This window comes from Petromyzon marinus, chromosome 65 (assembly GCF_048934315.1).
Source record: "Petromyzon marinus isolate PM22_M1 ecotype Great Lakes invasive population chromosome 65, UKy_Petmar_22M1.pri1.0, whole genome shotgun sequence".
Lineage (NCBI taxonomy): Eukaryota > Metazoa > Chordata > Hyperoartia > Petromyzontiformes > Petromyzontidae > Petromyzon > Petromyzon marinus.
The window spans coordinates 6,464,767-6,483,648 of record NC_133731.1 but is presented as its reverse complement, the minus strand read 5'-3'; the positions used below and the strand labels follow the sequence as shown (position 1 = coordinate 6,483,648).

The 18,882-nt window shown below is 53.1% G+C and overlaps 1 protein-coding gene across 1 annotated transcript; it reads right to left on the bottom strand.

Annotated features, from left to right (window-relative positions):
* Positions 1-139: 139 nt before the first annotated feature.
* LOC116956459 (transaldolase) lies at positions 140-14,904 on the bottom strand. Its single transcript, XM_032978111.2, has 8 exons — positions 14,686-14,904; positions 9,766-9,889; positions 8,537-8,644; positions 7,031-7,162; positions 5,004-5,179; positions 3,950-4,147; positions 2,186-2,331; positions 140-819 (listed from the first exon to the last, which is right to left on the bottom strand). Exons 1-8 carry the CDS (start codon positions 14,750-14,752, stop codon positions 793-795), a joined length of 978 nt encoding a protein of 325 aa, XP_032834002.1. The 5' UTR covers positions 14,753-14,904; the 3' UTR covers positions 140-792.
* Positions 14,905-18,882: the final 3,978 nt, after the last annotated feature.

Sequence of the window (18,882 nt, the reverse complement as noted above, 5' to 3'; positions counted from 1 at the left end):
GTGACGAAAGTCGCGAATAATATCACCCTTGCACCGTTTCACACGCCGCCGCCGCCAACAACAACCACCCGCCGTTCGTCACCAAGCCGGGGCGAGGTGCGCGTCAAGGCCCAGTTTCACAGCGCACACACACGGCGGCTAATTTGAAATCGGGTTACTTTTTATTTCGTTCCAAAAGGCAGCGTCTCGTTTTCAAGTGTTGGGCGAGCGCGTCGAGACGTGCGCACCGGGCGCCCGCCCCCCGCCCCCTTCGTCTGAGCCAAGCGACTTGAAATGTAAAAATCGATTTTCCTCACCGCTATTCTACGAGACTTGTTTTTGGAGGGGGGCACGGGGGGGGGGGGGGCGAGGAAGAGCGGGGGGGGGGGTTGTGAGGGGAATGTAGCAGAGGGGTCCACGCCAGCCACGCTAAACCCACCGAATCAATCGACCAGTGTCAATTCGTTCAACCACGCGGCTGGGGCAGTTTGAGATACGAAATCTCCCGGTTTTAAATCACGACGATTGCCTTCAACTGGAGAGGCGTAAAGGAGGTTTGGGTTTCTTTTCAAGGGGGCAAACTTTTGACAACGTAGGAATGCATCGGAGCACGGATCTGGTTCCAGCGGAACGCACGCACGCAGTAAAGCGATTTCTTGGGAAGTGCCAAAAATAACTAATGGAAAGCAAAATTTGGTCAGAGAAGCCACGGGGAATGAACGTCCGAACGGGCTTTTTCAAAATCTAAGTTTCTCAATCGTTTCATTTCCCAAAGGGGTCCCCCATGAGGTTCCAACGTTTGGCCATCGTCCTTCAAACCGTTGATCCAAACATGCGTTTCTGGAAGGGAAAACGAAAGAAAAGAGACGGTTACAAATCAGGAGGTAACGCGCAACTTTGCTCGGTGACCTTGTTACAACATGGGACGCAATTTACATTACGAGACCTCCTTTGGCCAGTAACAGGATATATTAATAGGTTTTACCCTTTTAACTGGCACAAAAACTGACACCTTTATTCAAGGCATCATGTTTGCAATAACCACAACACAAGCAGTCAAAATGCAAACAAAGAGACAACTCTGAATGATATTGGCACTGTCCTTGAATTTGATTGGTCCACACCCGAGACGGCTTTTCTTAGAGCCTAGTCTCCACTGGTGTTGGACCGGATGATGCCAAAAGGCGTGTTGGACCAGTGGAGACTAGGCTCTAAGAAAAGCCGTCTCGGGTGTGGACCAATCAAATTCAAGGACAGTGCATATTATTATCAGAGTTGTCTCTTTTGTTTGCATTTTGACTGCTTGTGTTGTGGTTATCGCAAACATGATGCCTTGAATAAAGGTGTCAGTTTTTGTGCCAGTTAAAAGGGTAAAACCTATTACTATGGGACTCAATCTTTTTAAATCCAGATTGAAAATTAATTTCTAAAAAACTGCTTTGTTTTGTGTTTAGTTTGTATTCCCCCCCCCCACCTCCCCACCTCTGGTTAGCATGGCTGGCTAACGAACGGTGCGAAAGAAGTTCTACATAGATTCACGCAGCGATCCATAGGTTGTCATCCTTCCCCCCCCCTCCCGCAACTCCGATTAGAACGGTTGGCTTCGTACGGTGTGCGCAACAAGTTCAACATACATACATACATAAGACTCACACAAGAGACTCATAGACTCGCAGAGACCCATAGACTCACACGGAGATCCATAGACTCACACAGAGACCGACAGACTCACACAGAGACCCACAGACTCACACAGAGACCCATAGACTCACACAGAGACCCACAGACTCACACAGAAACCCACAGACTCGCACAGAGACCCACAGACTCGCACAGAGACCCACAGACTCGCACAGAGACCCATAGACTCACACAGACACGCATAGACTCACACAGAGACCCATAGACTCGCAGAGACCCACACACTCACACAGAGACCCACAGACTCACACAGAGACCGAAAGACTCACACAGAGACCGATAGACTCACACAGAGACCCACAGACTCACACAGAGACCCATAGACTCACACAGAGACCCATAGTTTGTTGTCCTTCTCCCCCCCCCCCGCACCTCCGATTAGTACGGCTAGCTAGGCACGGTGTGAAAAGAAGCTCAACATACACGCATACGTATGTGCAGGATTTAAATAACATAACAGATTTAAACGACTGACAATTTGACGGTGGCGTAGGGAGCAGGTCACCTTCAGCACAGCCTCCAGCTTGGCGGAATCGACCGCAAACTTGCGGATCCCGTCCGAGAGCTTCTCGACGGCCATCTGGTCCTCGTTGTGCCGCCAGCGGAAGGCCTTCTCGTCCAGGCTCACCTTCGTCTGCTCCACGGACTCGGCTACGGACAACACGCGGGCAACAATCACCCACCCCCCCCACCCACCCGCCGTTCAGCTGCCGTGTCCCCCCCCCCCCCCCCCCCCAAAGCAAAAGTCCAGCAGCGCCAGCACACGTGCCCCAACACGTGCCGTTGTGAACCCCCTCCCCCCCCCCCCCCCCTGAGAAAACGGTAGAGGCGGTTCGGAGCTCTCACAAGACACAACGACACAAGATGCCTCCCCCACCCCCGTGTAGCCTTAACGGACTGTCGGGGAAAGTGCCGTTAGCGAGCAGCAGCGCCGATGGAAGCCGGCACTGTGGCACACCAAGGGGGCGTGGGGTGGAGTGGCCAGCGCCACGCCCCGACCGCCTTTGTCTCCCCCCCAGTGGCGATGTTCACTGCACACCGCACCAGGTACTCATTTGAGGCCGCGCCGACCTAGGGGAGGCCCAGGACCGGTGCAGATTGTCGTCCCTGGTGTTGGTGGCCGCGAGCGGGTTTTCGAACTATGTTGGCTGCCGGGTTCGGAGCGCGGCGTAGCGCTAACTGCTCCCTACCTGAGAGGCACGGCCACTCTTGAGACAATGACTGCAAGTGTGTGTTGCATGTGGCATGTGTAAAAAGCCCCTTTGTCATTCCACAGCTGCCTAACCGCCCCCGCCACACCAAAGGCCCCCCCCCCTACCCCCCCACTCACCAAGGGTCACCCCCAAAACGTCGTGGGTTATTTGACCATACTTCACCACGCTGGTCAGTGTGCGGGTTTGAAGGCTGGCAGCTTAGCTGTGGTAACCTGCAAGTGTGGAATTTGATACGGCTGGGTCTGCCCTGTACTGCCCTCTGCTGCCCACACATTGCAGTGTTGTAACTGTCTGGGAGAAGCCAGCATGCACGGTCGTCTCCCCCAATCCAAGCGGTACCCAGGCTCGAACCTGCTTAGCTTCCGAGATCCGAGAGAGATTGGACCCATTACGGGCACTTTGTTCCTTTAGCCGCGTGCGCGCATGATGATTATAAAAGACACCGGTGTTCATTGTCTTTTATAAGTTGACGTGCCTGCGTGTGTGTGTGTGATGTATGCAAGTTGGCAAAGTGAGGAGCACAGGTGGTGCATCTCGGTCAACCTATGGCACCTGGGTCTGCGTCTGTTCCGTGACCTCCTGCCAACAGCGAACCTCCGACACTTCATGTGGCCCTAAAGTGCACCTAGCACGGCACAAGCACCGTGGTGACGTCACCACCACTTGGTGGCGGTGACGTCACCAAGTGGCGGTGACGTCACCAAGTGGCGGTGACGTCACCACGGCACAAGCGCCGCGGTGACGTCACCGCCACTTGGTGGCGAACGACGGTTGTTGCTGTCGTCGTGCCAGGCTGTGCGCGCGCTTGTGAGGCCATCGCGTCAAGTGTCGAAGGCTCGTCGCTGGCAGGAGGGGTCACTGGGAGGGACCCAGGTGTTATGGCCTCCACTCAACAACAACAATTTCCCCAAGAGCCTGTGCTAGGCCACACTGGGGGTGGTGGGGGGGGGGTGGGAGGAGGGGAGGACGGAAACTTTGCCTTCGCACGTGCGGCTGTAAACAAGAAAAAAAAAAGAGGCCTAGCCTTGCGCGAGTGCCGTTGCAGCAGCACCCACCCTCTTTGGCGGAGAGCTGGGGCTTGAGCGTCTGCGAGTCGGCGTGCAGCTCCGCCAGCAGCTTGGGGGCGATGGTGAGGTAGTCGCAGCCGGCGAGCGCACGGATCTCGCCCGTGTTGCGGAACGACGCGCCCATCACGATCGTCTTGTAGCCGAACTTCTTGTAGTAGTTGTAGATGCCGCGGACGCTCTTCACGCCTGTGGAGTGGTGGTGGTGGTGGTGGGGGAGCGGCGGTAGCGGAGCGCGAACTTGAGCCACGTGTAACAAGGACGCAACAAGCGAAGGTCCTCGTGCAGCCTTTCAACAGGCCGCGTGCGCGACTGTCCGTGTACTCGTACGTGCGATTGCGTGCGACTGTTGCTTATCGTCCACGTGATTACCGATCACGCGTGCAATCGCCTGTGTAATGGTGCGTGCGTCTGCGCGACCATGAGCGAGAGTGACCGAGATGTCCGTGTGGTTGCGTGCGCGATCGATCATCCGTGTGACCGTGTGTGCGACCGTGTGTGCGACTGTGTGTGCGACCCCGCTCGTGACCGTCTGTGCGATGATCGCGTGCATGGTCATTCTGTGTGACCGTTTGGAGGACCGTCTGTGCAACTGTTTGTGTGCGACCGTGTGTGTGTGTGTCATCACGATGTGCGACCCCGTCTGTGACCCCGTCTGTGACCCCGTCTGTGCGACAGTCTGTGACCCCGTCTGTGACCCCGTCTGTGACCCCGTCTGTGACCCCGTCTGTGCGACCATCTGTGACCCCGTCTGTGCGACCATCTGTGACCCCGTCTGTGACCCCGTCTGTGACCCCGTCTGTGACACCGTCTGTGACACCGTCTGTGACACCGTCTGTGACACCGTCTGTGACACCGTCTGTGACCCCGTCTGTGACCCCGTCTGTGCGACCGTCTGTGACCCTGTCTGTGACCCCGTCTGTGCGACCGTCTGTGACCCCGTCTATGACCCTGTCTGTGACCCCGTCTGTGACCCCGTCTGTGCGACCGTGATCGCGATGTCCGACCGCCCGCGGTGACCGTGCGTGCGTGCGTGCGGACGGACCGGGGTCCTCGTCGGGGGCGTAGGACTTCTGCGCGGAGTTGGCGACGTGCCAGTCGAGGATGCGCCCCACGAAGGGCGAGATGAGCGTGACCCCGGCCTCGGCGCACGCCACCGCTTGCGCAAACGAGAAGAGCAGCGTCATGTTGCAGTGCACGCCGTGCTGCTGCTCCAGGATGCTGGCGCGAGGGGCGAAGGGGACGGGCGCGCACGGACACACGTGTGTAAGTACGTTGCGTTGAGCTTCTTTCGCACCGTACGTAGCTAATCGGAGGTGCGGGAGAAGGACAACAAACTATGGGTCTCAACAAACTATCTCTCTGTGCTAGTCTGTGTGCCTCTGTGTCAGTCTGTGGGTCTCTGTGCGAGTCTCTGTGCGAGTCTGTGGGTCTCTGCGTGAGTCTATGGGTCTCTGCGCGAGTCTGTGTGTCTCTGTGTGAGTCTGTGGGTCTCTGTGCGAGTCTGTGGGTCTCTGTGTGAGTCTGTGTGTCTCTGTGTGAGTCTATGGGTCTCTGCGCGAGTCTGTGTGTCTCTGTGCGAGTCTGTGGGTCTCTGTGCGAGTCTGTGTGTCTCTGTGCGAGTCTGTGGGTCTCTGCGCGAGTCTGTGGGTCTCTGCGCGAGTCTATGGGTCTCTGTGTGAGTCTGTGGGTCTCTGCGCGAGTCTGTGTGTCTCTGTGCGAGTCTGTGGGTCTCTGTGCGAGTCTGTGGGTCTCTGTGTGAGTGTGTGGGTCTCTGTGCGAGTCTGTGGGTCTCTGTGCGAGTCTGTGGGTCTCTGTGCGAGTCTATGGGTCTCTGTGCGAGTCTATGGGTCTCTGTGCGAGTCTATGGGTCTCTGCGCGAGTCTGTGTGTCTCTGTGCGAGTCTGTGGGTCTCTGTGTGAGTCTGTGGGTCTCTGCGCGAGTCTGTGTGTCTCTGTGTGAGTCTGTGGGTCTCTGTGCGAGTCTGTGGGTCTCTGTGTGAGTCTGTGGGTCTCTGTGTGAGTCTGTGGGTCTCTGTGTGAGTCTGTGGGTCTCTGTGTGAGTCTGTGGGTCTCTGTGTGAGTCTATGGGTCTCTGTGTGAGTCTATGGGTCTCTGTGTGAGTCTATGGGTCTCTGTGTGAGTCTATGGGTCTCTGTGTGAGTCTATGGGTCTCTGTGCGAGTCTGTGGGTCTCTGTGTGAGTCTGTGGGTCTCTGCGCGAGTCTATGGGTCTCTGTGTGAGTCTGTGGGTCTCTGTGTGAGTCTGTGTGTCTCTGTGCGAGTCTGTGGATCTCTGTGTGAGTCTGTGTGTCTCTGTGCGAGTCTATGGGTCTCTGTGTGAGTCTGTGGGTCTCTGTGTGAGTCTGTGTGTCTCTGTGCGAGTCTGTGGATCTCTGTGTGAGTCTGTGGGTCTCTGCGCGAGTCTGTGGGTCTCTGTGTGAGTCTGTGGGTCTCTGTGTGAGTCTATGGGTCTTTGTGTGAGTCTATGGGTCTCTGTGCGAGTCTGTGGGTCTCTGTGTGAGTCTGTGGGTCTCTGTGTGAGTCTGTGTGTCTCTGTGCGAGTCTGTGGGTCTCTGTGTGAGTCTGTGTGTCTCTGTGCGAGTCTGTGGATCTCTGCGCGAGTCTGTGGGTCTCTGCGCGAGTCTGTGGGTCTCTGTGTGAGTCTATGGGTCTTTGTGTGAGTCTGTGGGTCTCTGTGTGAGTCTATGGGTCTCTGTGTGAGTCTGTGGGTCTCTGTGCTAGTCTATGGGTCTCTGTGAGAGTCTATGTATGTTGAACTTCTTTCGCCAACCGTGCTCATGAGAGAGGTGCGGTGGGGGAAGAACAACAATCTAGACATAAAAAGCAGTCGTAAGGAAAATTAGTTTGCAAACTAGAGGATTTAAAAGCGCAAAGCTCCAGTGGCCAGAGCGGCAATTGCCAAAATCTTTGACAGAGGACACGGCACAAACGCACAGAGACAGAAAGTGCGGTATATATATTTTTTTTTAACGGAATCATCTATAAACGCGTCACCCTGCGTCACGAGCGCGGCTCGCGCGGCGGTTGGCACTGCCGTTGCCCTCGCTCACCGGCCGGCCTGGATGCCCTCCCACGTGGAGGACAGCTTGATGAGCACACGCTCCTTGTCCACCCCAGCCTCCTTGTAGAGCTCGATGAATTTGAGGGCCTTCGCCACCATCCCGTCTCTGTCGAACGACAACCTGGGGACAGAGGTCAAGGGGTCAGTGGCCGAGGTCGAGAGGGCGGCGGAGGGTCGAGGGGGCGGCGGCCGAGGTCAAGGGGGCGGCAGCGGAGGTCAAGCCTTGATATGCAGACAGCATAGACGTGGAACCATTGCACCGTACAACAACGGATTTCCTGCACCGTCATCTGCCACCCATTACCGAGGTCGGCAGCCTGCATGGGGAGAATAATCCTCATTCAAATTGCGTCGTGTACGCATCGGACATGCCGGGCAAACGGCCAGAACACGGCAACGCTGCTGCTGCTGCTGCTCGCAATGCGAGCGACTGCACGTCTCCTTGAGATGCGATGTGTGGCACGTGCTGGGCGAGACGTTAACTACCTCGCCTGGTATGCAGGAGGTCGTGGGGTTCAAACCCGACCCCGACGCGCCCGCTGTATATTTGGAGTTTGCGGTGTCTCTCTCTCTGCCCCCCCGTGGCCGCGTGAATTTTTCTCCGGGTCCTCCGGTTTTTCCCTCCACGTTTAGAATCGACGTCGCGACGCGTTTAAAGGGCACTTGGCCGCCGCTATGAATTTCCACGCGATCACGATAAGCCGCCAACTTTGTTGAGCTGCTGTCGTTTGTGATGGCCCTGGGGTCGCTTCTGAATAACTAACATTAAAAAAACGTTTTTTTTTTAAACACGCTTTAATGAAATGTACCGTACTAGTAATGGAAGAACTCCACGACTCCAGGAAGTGGCCCCGAAGCCAAGCCACAAGGGGACCCGTGGTGATTTACAGCCAACGTCAGTTGAGCGTGGACAATCAGACCCAAGCCGAAACATAACATATAAAAAATATTGTTGAAAATATATATTTTTTTAGATTTGAAGCTTTCGTGACTGCAAGTATTCATACTCTTTGGTTTTTTCGGTAAAGTCACGTAGGTAAAATAAAATAAATGAAAACTAAATGAAATCACGACGTTTCGGAGGCAACACAAGCTGCCGTCTTCAGGTGGAACAGTCACAGCAAAAAAGCTGTATCAAGTGCTGTGACTGTTCCACCTGAAGACGGAAGCTTGTGTTGCCTCCGAAACGTCGTGATTTAATTTCGTTGTTTTCATTTATTTTACCTACGTGACTTTACCGAAAAAAAAACAAAGAGTAATATATATTTTTTTATTTACCAAGTTTGGAGTCGATACCACATTGGGAAGTGGGTTAAAATCGAGTTACAAGATTTGAGGATACAACGACAACAACACAGTGAGTTAAATAAAAGCGTGACAAAAAATAAGAGCTACACATCTCAGCGGAACCTCGACCTGGTGAAGTAAAAATCTTTTAGCTTTGGTTTGGTCTTTCGCTGAGATGCGACGAGTTGAGCAAGTTGCCCCCCTTTACCTGGCATCCACCTCGGTGGACACCCTGCCGGGGATCTTCTTCAGGATTTCGACGCCAAAGTTGACGAACAGCTTGTCGATGGCGCCCGTCACCTGCTCAGCGGGAGAGCTGAGAGAGAGGCGGGAGGGGCGAGAGAGAGGCGGGAGGGGCGAGAGAGAGAGGGGCGTGATAGAGAGGGGGGGTGAGAGAGAGGTGGGGGGAGGGCGAGAGAGAGGCAGAAGGGTGAGAGAGAGGCAGGGGGGGGCGAGAGAGAGGCGGGAGGGGTGAGAGTGGCAGAGGGGTAAGAGAGTGCCGGTAGGGGCGAGAGAGAGGGGGGCGAGAGAGAGGGGGGCGAGAGAGAGGGGGGCGAGAGAGAGGCGGGAGGGGTGAGAGAGAGGGGGGTGATAGAGAGGGGTGATAGAGAGGGGGGGGTGAGAAAGAGGTGGGGTGAGGGTGAGAGAGAGGCAGGGGGGGAGGGTGAGAGAGGCGGTGGGGAGGGTGAGAGAGAGGTGGGGGGGGGGACCGAGAGAGAAGGGGGAGCCAGAGGAACAACGAACAAGCGGAGTCACGACGCGTACTGCGCAAAAGAGCTTCGTAGCTCATCAGATTCCTCCAGTCCGTACAAAGGTTCCGGTTTCGACAAGCCAGCGACGCGCGTCACTCCACGCCACTCGCGAACGGCCGCATCGGAGGCACCGAGCAAAACGAGGGAGTGTCCCTGGGTTCGATGCCTGGTGTTGGACGGGTGTCTCTACCGAAGAGTTCACAGCGGTCTTGTCAGACACTCTTAAGATCCATCCAGGGTTGTACGTATGATGAACTTCTTTCGCACCGTACGTAGCCAACCGTGATAATCGGAGATGTGAGGGAAGGACAACAAACTATGGGTCTCTGTGTGAGTCCACGGGTCTCTGTGTGAGTCTACGGGTCTCTATGAAAGTCTATGGGTCTCTGCGTGAGTCTATGGCTCTCTGTGCGAGTCTACGGGTCTCTATGAAAGTCTATGGGTCTCTGCGTGAGTCTATGGCTCTCTGTGCGAGTCTATGGGTCACTGTATGAGTCTATGGGTCTCTGTGCGAATCTGTGGCTCTCTGTGTGAGTCTACGGCTCTCCGCGTGAGTCCACGGCTCTCTGCGCGAGTCTGTGTACGTGTGTATGCATGCTGAACTTCTTTCGCACCGAACGCAGCCAACCGCGATAATCGTCTTTCTGTGCGCATCGCGGAGGGAGAGGGAGAGATTCTCGCTCACCTGCCGTGATTGAATCCGTACTCCTGCGCGTCCTGCAGCAGGTGTTCGTACGCGGGCATTTGCGCCGCTGCGAGTAGCAGCGAAGGGTTGGTGGTCGCATCCTGGGGTTTGTATTCATCGATGGCTGGGGGGAGGGGTGGGAGACGGACAATGATGACCTTCCACTGACCATCTAAACCAGTGGTTCTTCTTCTTCTTCTTAACCTGGGTTAGGGTTCAGAACAACCGCACTATACTACACACACACTATACACTGCACCGGTGGTTCTTCTTATCTTGGGGGTGCATCTCTGGGGGTGTGCCGAGCAGTGGACAAATTTTTTTTTTTAGAAGGCAAATAATCGAAAACGTATATTAAGCACCCGCTAATTCCTTTGTCGAGGCACCTTAATCCCTCTCACACAGCTTAAAGGTCGCAGTCTGAGCTTGGCTCTCTTTCACTCCAGCGCAGTCTTCGAGACAGGCTGGTCCCTTCACCTGATGAAGGCCGCTTGTGTTGTGGCCGAAAAGTCGTGATTTTTGTTGTTTTATTTTTTTACCTACGTGACTTTACCGAATAGAACCAAAGAGCATGGATCCTTGCAGTCACGAAAGCTTCAAATCTAGAAACAACGTAGTTTGTTATATCAAACCCGGTGTAGTTATGAACATTGTAAATCGTTTAACGACTGAGAACCAACGAAAAGTGGTGCAAGGCTAAGTAAAGGTTAAGAACCACTAATTTAAACTGAACTATTTTCATTTTACCAGGTAAGGCCCACTGAGCTATACTCCCTTTCAGAAGCGACCTGTCCATCACAAATGAGAGCTCAACGAAGTGGCTTGTCACGTGGAAATATATAGCAGCCAAATACACTCTAAAACGTGCATTTCTAAGTGTCGGGAAAACCGGAGGACCCGGAGAAAAATCCACGTGACCACGGGGAGAGCGGGAGAAAGACGTGCCAACTCTAAGTACACAGCAAGCGGCAGGGTCGGGATCAAACCCACGACCTCCTGTATACCAGGCGAGGAAGTTAACGTCACTGGGTGTTGGTGGCTCACGGTCACCAACACCCAGTGACGATAATCTGAACCGGTTCTGGGCCTCCCCTAGGTCGAAACAGCCTCAAAATGAGTACCTGGAGCGGTGTGTAAACATCGCCACTAAGGAGACAAAGGCGGTCGGGCGTGGTGCTGGCAACACCCACCCCCGTCGTGTGGTGCCACAGTGCCGGCCTTCATCAGGCGTTGCTGCTCGCTAACAGCACTTGCCCCAACAGTCTGTTAAGGCTACACGGGGGATTCCGGTATTTTTTGTCTTTCGGCGAGTGCCTGCGAGCGCCTGGCTCTTTGTATTTGTCATGTCGGGGTCTTCGTGCGTCCGTGAGCATTTGCCCGTGTTTGCCATGGCATCGCTCGTGCGATGGGGGGGGATCTTTGTCTCTGTTTGCACGTGCGGGGCGGTGCCGCAGAGGTTCGGGCGCAGTGGTCAGCCCCGCCGCGCCGCGAACCCGGCGACCCGAGTTCGATTCCCGCTCGCGGCCAACACCAGTGCGCCGGCGACCTGCAAACGCGCTGCGACTCGCGAACAGCAATTGCCCCACACGCAGTCTGTTAAGGCCACACGGTCGGGGACCTTTGCCTCCGTTTAATACGACCATACATCACCGCGTTTGCTCAGCGCGGGTTGGTGAAGACGGGGGGGGTGGGGGGGACGTGATGCACATCCACTGGGGCACTAGGAGTACAGTACAACGCACGGCTCAGCGGTGGACTTTTGTTTTTGTTTGCAGGGCCGCTCTGCCGTCCCACCAGGAAGCCACGCCGCCCGATGGCACCACCACCCCACCCCCCGTCTGTGCATGGTGGTCGCGCATCCAACAATTGAAACCCCGGTTCAACTCAACCACCTGCTCAGCTTCCGAGATCTGTATGTACTTTGTTGAACTTAGGAATATGCGTTTATCCTTTTTCTGATGATAAAACAGGCGGCGGGGTTAAGATGTTACAAACACCCAAACAAATTAACTTTGCAAGGGATGAAAGTTACTGCATTAAGCACACGCAGTACCTGCGGTGAACATGCGACACAAAACATGCTCTGATAATGTACGGGCCGTCGTCTCTGAAACCGATTGGTCCCGTGACATGCTGAACTTCTTTCGCACCGTACGTAGCCAACCGTGGCTGAGCGGAGGTGCGGGCGGCGGCGGGGGAAGCACAACGAACTGAACACACAAAAAAAAAGCATTTCAAAAGAAACGAGTTAATTTGTTGTTTAAAAAAAAAATATAAGAAACAAAAACCTCCGTACGATTTACAAAGTGGTCGATTCCCAGGGCGCTTTGGTTCGCGGGCTCATTTGCTTCAGCGTTGCATCACAGTTCCACTGTGCGGCAAAACGTCAATGCGGTAACCTGCCGCGTACGCGATTTGCGACTCCAACCCTCTTTCTCCCTTCCTTCTTCAATACACGTGGCCGCGCATGCATCATCGCCCACCCCCCCCCCCCACCACCACCAAGGCCGCAGGTGACAATTCCACATTCCCATGGCCGTGCGGGTCAGTCCCGTCACGAGATGAAACCCATCGCTGACCTCCCACACAAATGCGTATAGGGCATCGCATACTCTCGCTCTCGATTTGAACAACGCAACCCTCACGGATGACGACGTTTGGCTGTCCGAATGATGGTGCCCCACTTTGTTGAGCTATCGTTCGTGGTGGCCGGGCGGCTTTGGAACAGGAAGTTGATGCCTCAGTGGGGACCTTTGCCTGGTAGGACGGTTTCGTGTTGTGCTTGTACGCGTTTGGGCGATGTGTTCACCTCTCTTGCACTTTGCACTCCTATCGCGTTTGTTGTACCGTTTGTGGTCGTAACGTTCTTAACCCGTGCCCACGACTGGACATCTGTGAATAAGGAAAGAGCTTCATAGCTCATCGGATTCCTCCTGCAGTTTAAGTAAATATTCTGATTCTGCAACCATTCCCGATCGCTTTTGAACCACAGCGTCAACAGCCCCCGATCTTGATGTTGTTGTTGCTATATATATGGAGCGGAATCAACAACAAGAATCCACTGTTGTACTGCACTTACATGTCCCCCCCTGCCTTCGCCAACGCAATAGCCAGCGTGAAGTATGATTGGGAAAAACGCGGGCGTTTGGGGTGGGTGGGCATCACCAGGCAGTGTGATTGACACCTGTACTGTATACATTGTGACCACTACACACATTCAGAAAGACTCGATTTGGATGACACAGCAGCAGCAGAAGGGGCGGAAATCATCCCCTATCGACTGGCAATGAAATGGCTAGGAAATGTTTACTACCTCGCCTGGTATGCAGGAGGTCGTGGGGGGTTCGATCCCGTCCCTGATGACACCTGCTGCTGTATATTTGGAGTTTGCGTCTCTCATCATCATCATCACGGTGGCTAGATGTTGACTACCTCACCTGTATACAGGAGGTTGTAGGTTTGATCCCGACCCTGACGCCGGCTGCTGTATATTTGGAGTTTGCATCTCTCTCATCACCACGGTGGCTAAGAAATTTTAACGACCTCGCCTGGTATGCAGGAGGTCGTGGGTTCGATCTCCACCCTGATGACGCTTGCTGCTGTATATTTGGAGTTTGTGTGTCTCTCTCTCTCATCATCATCACGGTGGCTAGGATATGTTAACTACCTCGCCTGGTATACAGGAGGTCGTGGGTTTGATCCTGACACTGACGAAGCCTGCTGCTGTATATTTGGAGTTTGCGGTGTCTCTCTCTCGGTCTCCCCGTGGTCAACGTGGATTGTTCTCCGGGCCCTCCTCCTACGGGTTTTCCCATTCACCACGAAGTGGCGGCGACGTCACCGTGGAGATTGTGCCAGGCTAGGTGCACCTTGAGGCCACGCTCGCTGCTGGCAGGAGGGCACGGGACAGACCGCCTGTATGGATATTTGGAGTTTGCGTGTCTCTCATCATCACGGTGGCTAGGAGATGTTAACTACCTCGCCTGATATGCAGGAGGTCGTGGGTTTGATCCCGACCCTGACGAAGCCTGCTGCTGTGTATTTGGAGTTTGGGGTGTCTGTTTCTCTCGCACTCCACTCGGTGTGTTTTTCCCCCCTACGCATTTAGAGCCGTGCGCTTCCGTGTATTTGTGTCCGTTGTAGATGTCAACGCGACTAAGACGACGAATTTACGATAAGCACAATTTTAACCGGCGCGATCATTTGCGATGGCAAATGATTGCCAAAAAAACCAGCTACGTAGCTCAGTGGGGCCTTACCTGACAACAAATACAACAAAGTTGATAAGTTAATGAGTCATGCCATTGGAGGTGCCCTCTTTCAAAATTATTATTCCTTTTTTACACGCTTTTATTTTACTCACAATGTCTGTTGTTGTATCGTCAAATCTTGTAACTCAATTTTAACCCAATTCCAAATGTGGTATCGACTGCAAACTTGGTATACTCATGTCAAACCGATGACAATACTGTGTTCTATCATAAACAATAAAAGAAACACATCTATTTTAAAACATTATTTTTTATATGTAATGTTTCGGCTTGGCTCTTAAATTGTCCACCACGGGCCCCTTACGTTGTGGCAAGCTTCTGGGCCACTTCCTGGAGTCGTGAAGCTCTTCCATTACTAGTACGGTACATTACGTTAAAGCGTGCTTTAAAAAAAAGTTATTAACAGGTAAGGGACCCTAAGCCATCGTAACTGCCCTCATTCCACCAAGTGTCGCAGCAAATTCTCAAACTCACTTCGTTTTTTTACGGGGCGTTAAAGAAGCCGCGAGCCGCCGCGGAAAATATAAGAGGGCGCCGTTTCAAAACAAAGATATAATAATCATCTCACAATCACCATCATTATTATTAAATTGCCCGTGTTAGAACAGTAAACGGTTCGCTGCGTTCAATTCCACCACGCTCATCTCACCGTTGAAGTCGCCCGTGTCGGCCACCACCACCGTGTAGGTCTTCAGCTGATCCAGGACGGACGACATCGCGCACTCTATATAAGGGGTGGTGGTGGTGTGAGGGGGAAAGTTGCCTTGAGGTTAATTACTTTGCAAATTAATTGCGGGGAAAAGGCCGCAAATGTAACGCCCTCACGAACACGCCGCGCGAATTGGGACCCACTAACTTCCGGCGCGCGGCGCCTTATATGGACGGCCTGTGCCGCGCGCTCATTGGCCGGCCGACAGCGGTCGCTGAGCTCCTATTGGTCAACTCACGAAACGCGATTCGAAATTCGAACGGGGGGGTGGGGGCGGCGACGGCTACGGTGGTCCCTTTGGGACGATGACGTAGCGCGATTTGGTAACTGTCATCTCACTGGGTTCCTCCGTGTCTGCGTGTTCTGACGAAGAGTTATTGCCCGAAACATCGCTTATTACATGTTCTTTACGAGTAAGGCAACAATCGCGTTATGGCCGTGTTGAGTATTACAAAAAAATAATTTAAAATAATACTCGGCACGCGTGGAGTATTTTTTAAAATAGTATTATTATTTTTTAATACTAAACACACTTATTAAAAAATATAATACTAAACACCCCCCCCCCCCCCACTGGGGAGACAAAGGCGGCCGGGCGTATCGCTGGACACACACAGCCAGCCCATCGTGTGCCCCGTCGGCCTTCACTGCCTCACGAGGGCTCTGAAATTATCCAGAATGAAGACTCACTTCTTTACAGCTGCGTTGTGACTTCAGTCAGTTAGACTTCCCGCCCGCACCTCCGATAAGCACTGGTTGGCTATGTACGGTGCGAAAGAAGTTAAACATGCATAGACTCGCACAGAGGCCCATAGAGTCACACAGAGATCCACAGACTCGCACAGAGACCCACAGACTCACACCGAGACCGATAGACTCACACAGAGACCCATAGACTCACACAGACCGACAGACACAGAGACCCACAGACTCACACAGAGACCGATAGACTCACACAGAGACCCATAGACTCACACAGAGACCCACAGACTCACACAGAGACCCACATACTCACACAGAGACCCACAGACTCACACAGAGACCCACAGACTCAAACAGAGACCCACAGACTCACCCAGAGACCCACAGACTCACACAGACCCACAGATTCACACAGAGACCCACAGACGCACACCGAGACCCACAGATTCACACAGAGACCCACAGACGCACACCGAGACCCACAGGCTCACACAGAGACCCACAGGCTCACACAAGACCCACAGACTCACACAGAGACCCATAGACTCACACAGAGACCCACAGACTCACACAGAGACTCACAGACTCACACAGAGACCCACAGACTCACAGAGACCCATAGACTCACCCAGAGACCCACAGACTCACACAGAGACCCACAGACTCACACAGAGACCCACAGACTCACACAGACCCATACACTCACACAGAGACCCACAGACTCACACAGAGACCCACAGACTCCCACAGAGACCCACAGACTCGCACAGATACCCATAGACTCACACAGAGACCCACAGACTCAAACAGAGACCCACAGACTCACACAGACCCACAGATTCACACAGAGACCCACAGACGCACACCGAGACCCACAGGCTCACACAGAGACCCACAGGCTCACACAAGACCCACAGACTCACACAGAGACCCATAGACTCACACAGAGACCCACAGACTCACACAGAGACCCACAGACTCACACAGAGACCCACAGACTCACAGAGACCCATAGACTCACACAGACCCATAAACTCACACAGAGACCCACAGACTCACACAGAGACCCACAGACTCACACAGACCCATAAACTCACACAGAGACCCACAGACTCACACAGAGACCCATAGACTCACACAGAGACCCACAGACTCACACAGAGACCCACAGACTCAAACAGAGACCCACAGACTCACACAGAGACCCACAGACTCACACAGAGACCCACAGACTCACAGAGACCCATAGACTCACCCAGAGACCCACAGACTCACACAGAGACCCACAGACTCACACAGAGACCCACAGACTCACACAGACCCATAAACTCACACAGAGACCCACAGACTCACACAGAGACCCACAGACCCCCACAGAGACCCACAGACTCGCACAGATACCCATAGACTCACACAGAGACCCACAGACTCAAACAGAGACCCACAGACTCACACAGACCCACAGATTCACACAGAGACCCACAGACGCACACCGAGACCCACAGGCTCACACAGAGACCCACAGGCTCACACAAGACCCACAGACTCACACAGAGACCCATAGACTCACACAGAGACCCACAGACTCACACAGAGACCCACAGACTCACACAGAGACCCACAGACTCACAGAGACCCATAGACTCACACAGACCCATAAACTTACACAGAGACCCACAGACTCACACAGAGACCCACAGACTCACACAGACCCATAAACTCACACAGAGACCCACAGACTCACACAGAGACCCATAGACTCACACAGAGACCCACAGACTCACACAGAGACCCACAGACTCAAACAGAGACCCACAGACTCACACAGAGACCCATAAACTCACACAGAGAGCCACAGACTCACACAGAGACCCACAGACTCCCACAGAGACCCACAGACTCACACAGAGACCCACAGACTCACACCGAGACCCACAGACTCACAGAGACCCACAGACTCACACAGAGACCCACAGACTCACACAGAGACCGATGAGCGCGGTTGACCATGTACCGTGGTTGCTACATAAGTTCAACCACGCGGTAACATCACAGCACTAACCCCCAACAGTCTGTGAAGGCTTACACGGGATGAGAGGGTATGGGGGATCTTTGTGCATGCCAGGCACATGGCGTGATCGTGGTGGCGGTAGTGATGATGGTGGCGTCACTTTTATAACGTAAACACATGAGATTAATTTGTGCGTGGCTGAACAATGGGGGTGCTTGTTGCGTTGGGTGCATTGCGAAACTTTGTAAAGCCGGGGGAGTGGGGAGCGGCTTTTTGTTTTTTGTTAACTCACGGTTATTCAGCGCCGGCTAACACAAAAAAAGGTTAAATCTGAATATTTTGTCTTAACACGTAGGAACGAAACAGGAGGATTTCTCCACAAATCTGTCTGTCGCCTGATGAAGCTGGTTGTAATTACTCGCGAAACGTCGTACTCAGATTGTAAATGTTGTGGCGTTGCGCTCCAACAGACAACCGGTGTGGCTGTACTAGTACACCACACTATACACTACACTACAATACACTACACTATACACTACACTATACACTAATATACACTACACTATTATACACTACACTATTATACACTACACCATACACTACTATACACTACACTATTATACACTAAACTATACACTACACTATACACTACTATACATTACACTATACACTACTATATACTACACTATACACTACACTATACACTACTATACACTACACTATTCACTATACTACACACTATACTACACACTATACTATACACTATACTATACACTACACTATACACTACACTATACACTACTATACACTATACTACACACTATACTATACACTATACTATACACTACACTATACACTATACTATACACTACACACTACACTATACTATACACTACTATGCACTACACTATACACTATACTACACACTGTACTACTATACACTACACTACACACTACGCTACACACTACACTATACACTACACTATACACTAGTGCTGTAATAATAACGAATTAGCCAGGTTCTGTTTACGTGACAAACCTTACTAGTTGGCCGTGTCGGGTGGTGGCGGGTTTAATGACACATTTACGCGATCTAACCCAAAAAAACCCCTCTATTATGGCTGAATATTTATACTAGAGAAATCCGATGAGCTATAAAGCTCTTTTTTTCACAGACGTCCAAAAAAAATACGCTAAGCGGCCGGCAACAGCCAGCACTATTGCGTGGCGCAAATCGACGAGGGAGTTTACACATTCCTGCGGAGGGAGCTGGTAGGAACGTTGGGTTGCTCGGTCAATGGCCAGGGCCAACGGCGGCACCACCACGTGGTGTATTCCGCACAATATGCCCGACTGTGAGGGCGGGCACAAGCCGGCGTGAGTAGGTTAAACGTTGAGTTTTATAAGGGCACCACGGGGTGACC

Excerpts from the sequence above, each read along its gene's own strand:
- LOC116956459 (XM_032978111.2), bottom strand. The coding sequence starts at position 14,752 with ATGTCGTCCGTCCTGGATCAGCTGAAGACCTACACGGTGGTGGTGGCC. Across the intron at positions 9,890-14,685 it reads CGACACGGGCGACTTCAACG|CCATCGATGAATACAAACCC; the intron begins GTGAGATGAGCG and ends CCCTCCCCCCAG. Across the intron at positions 4,148-5,003 it reads CGCCCCCGACGAGGACCCCG|GCGTGAAGAGCGTCCGCGGC; the intron begins GTCCGTCCGCAC and ends ACCACTCCACAG.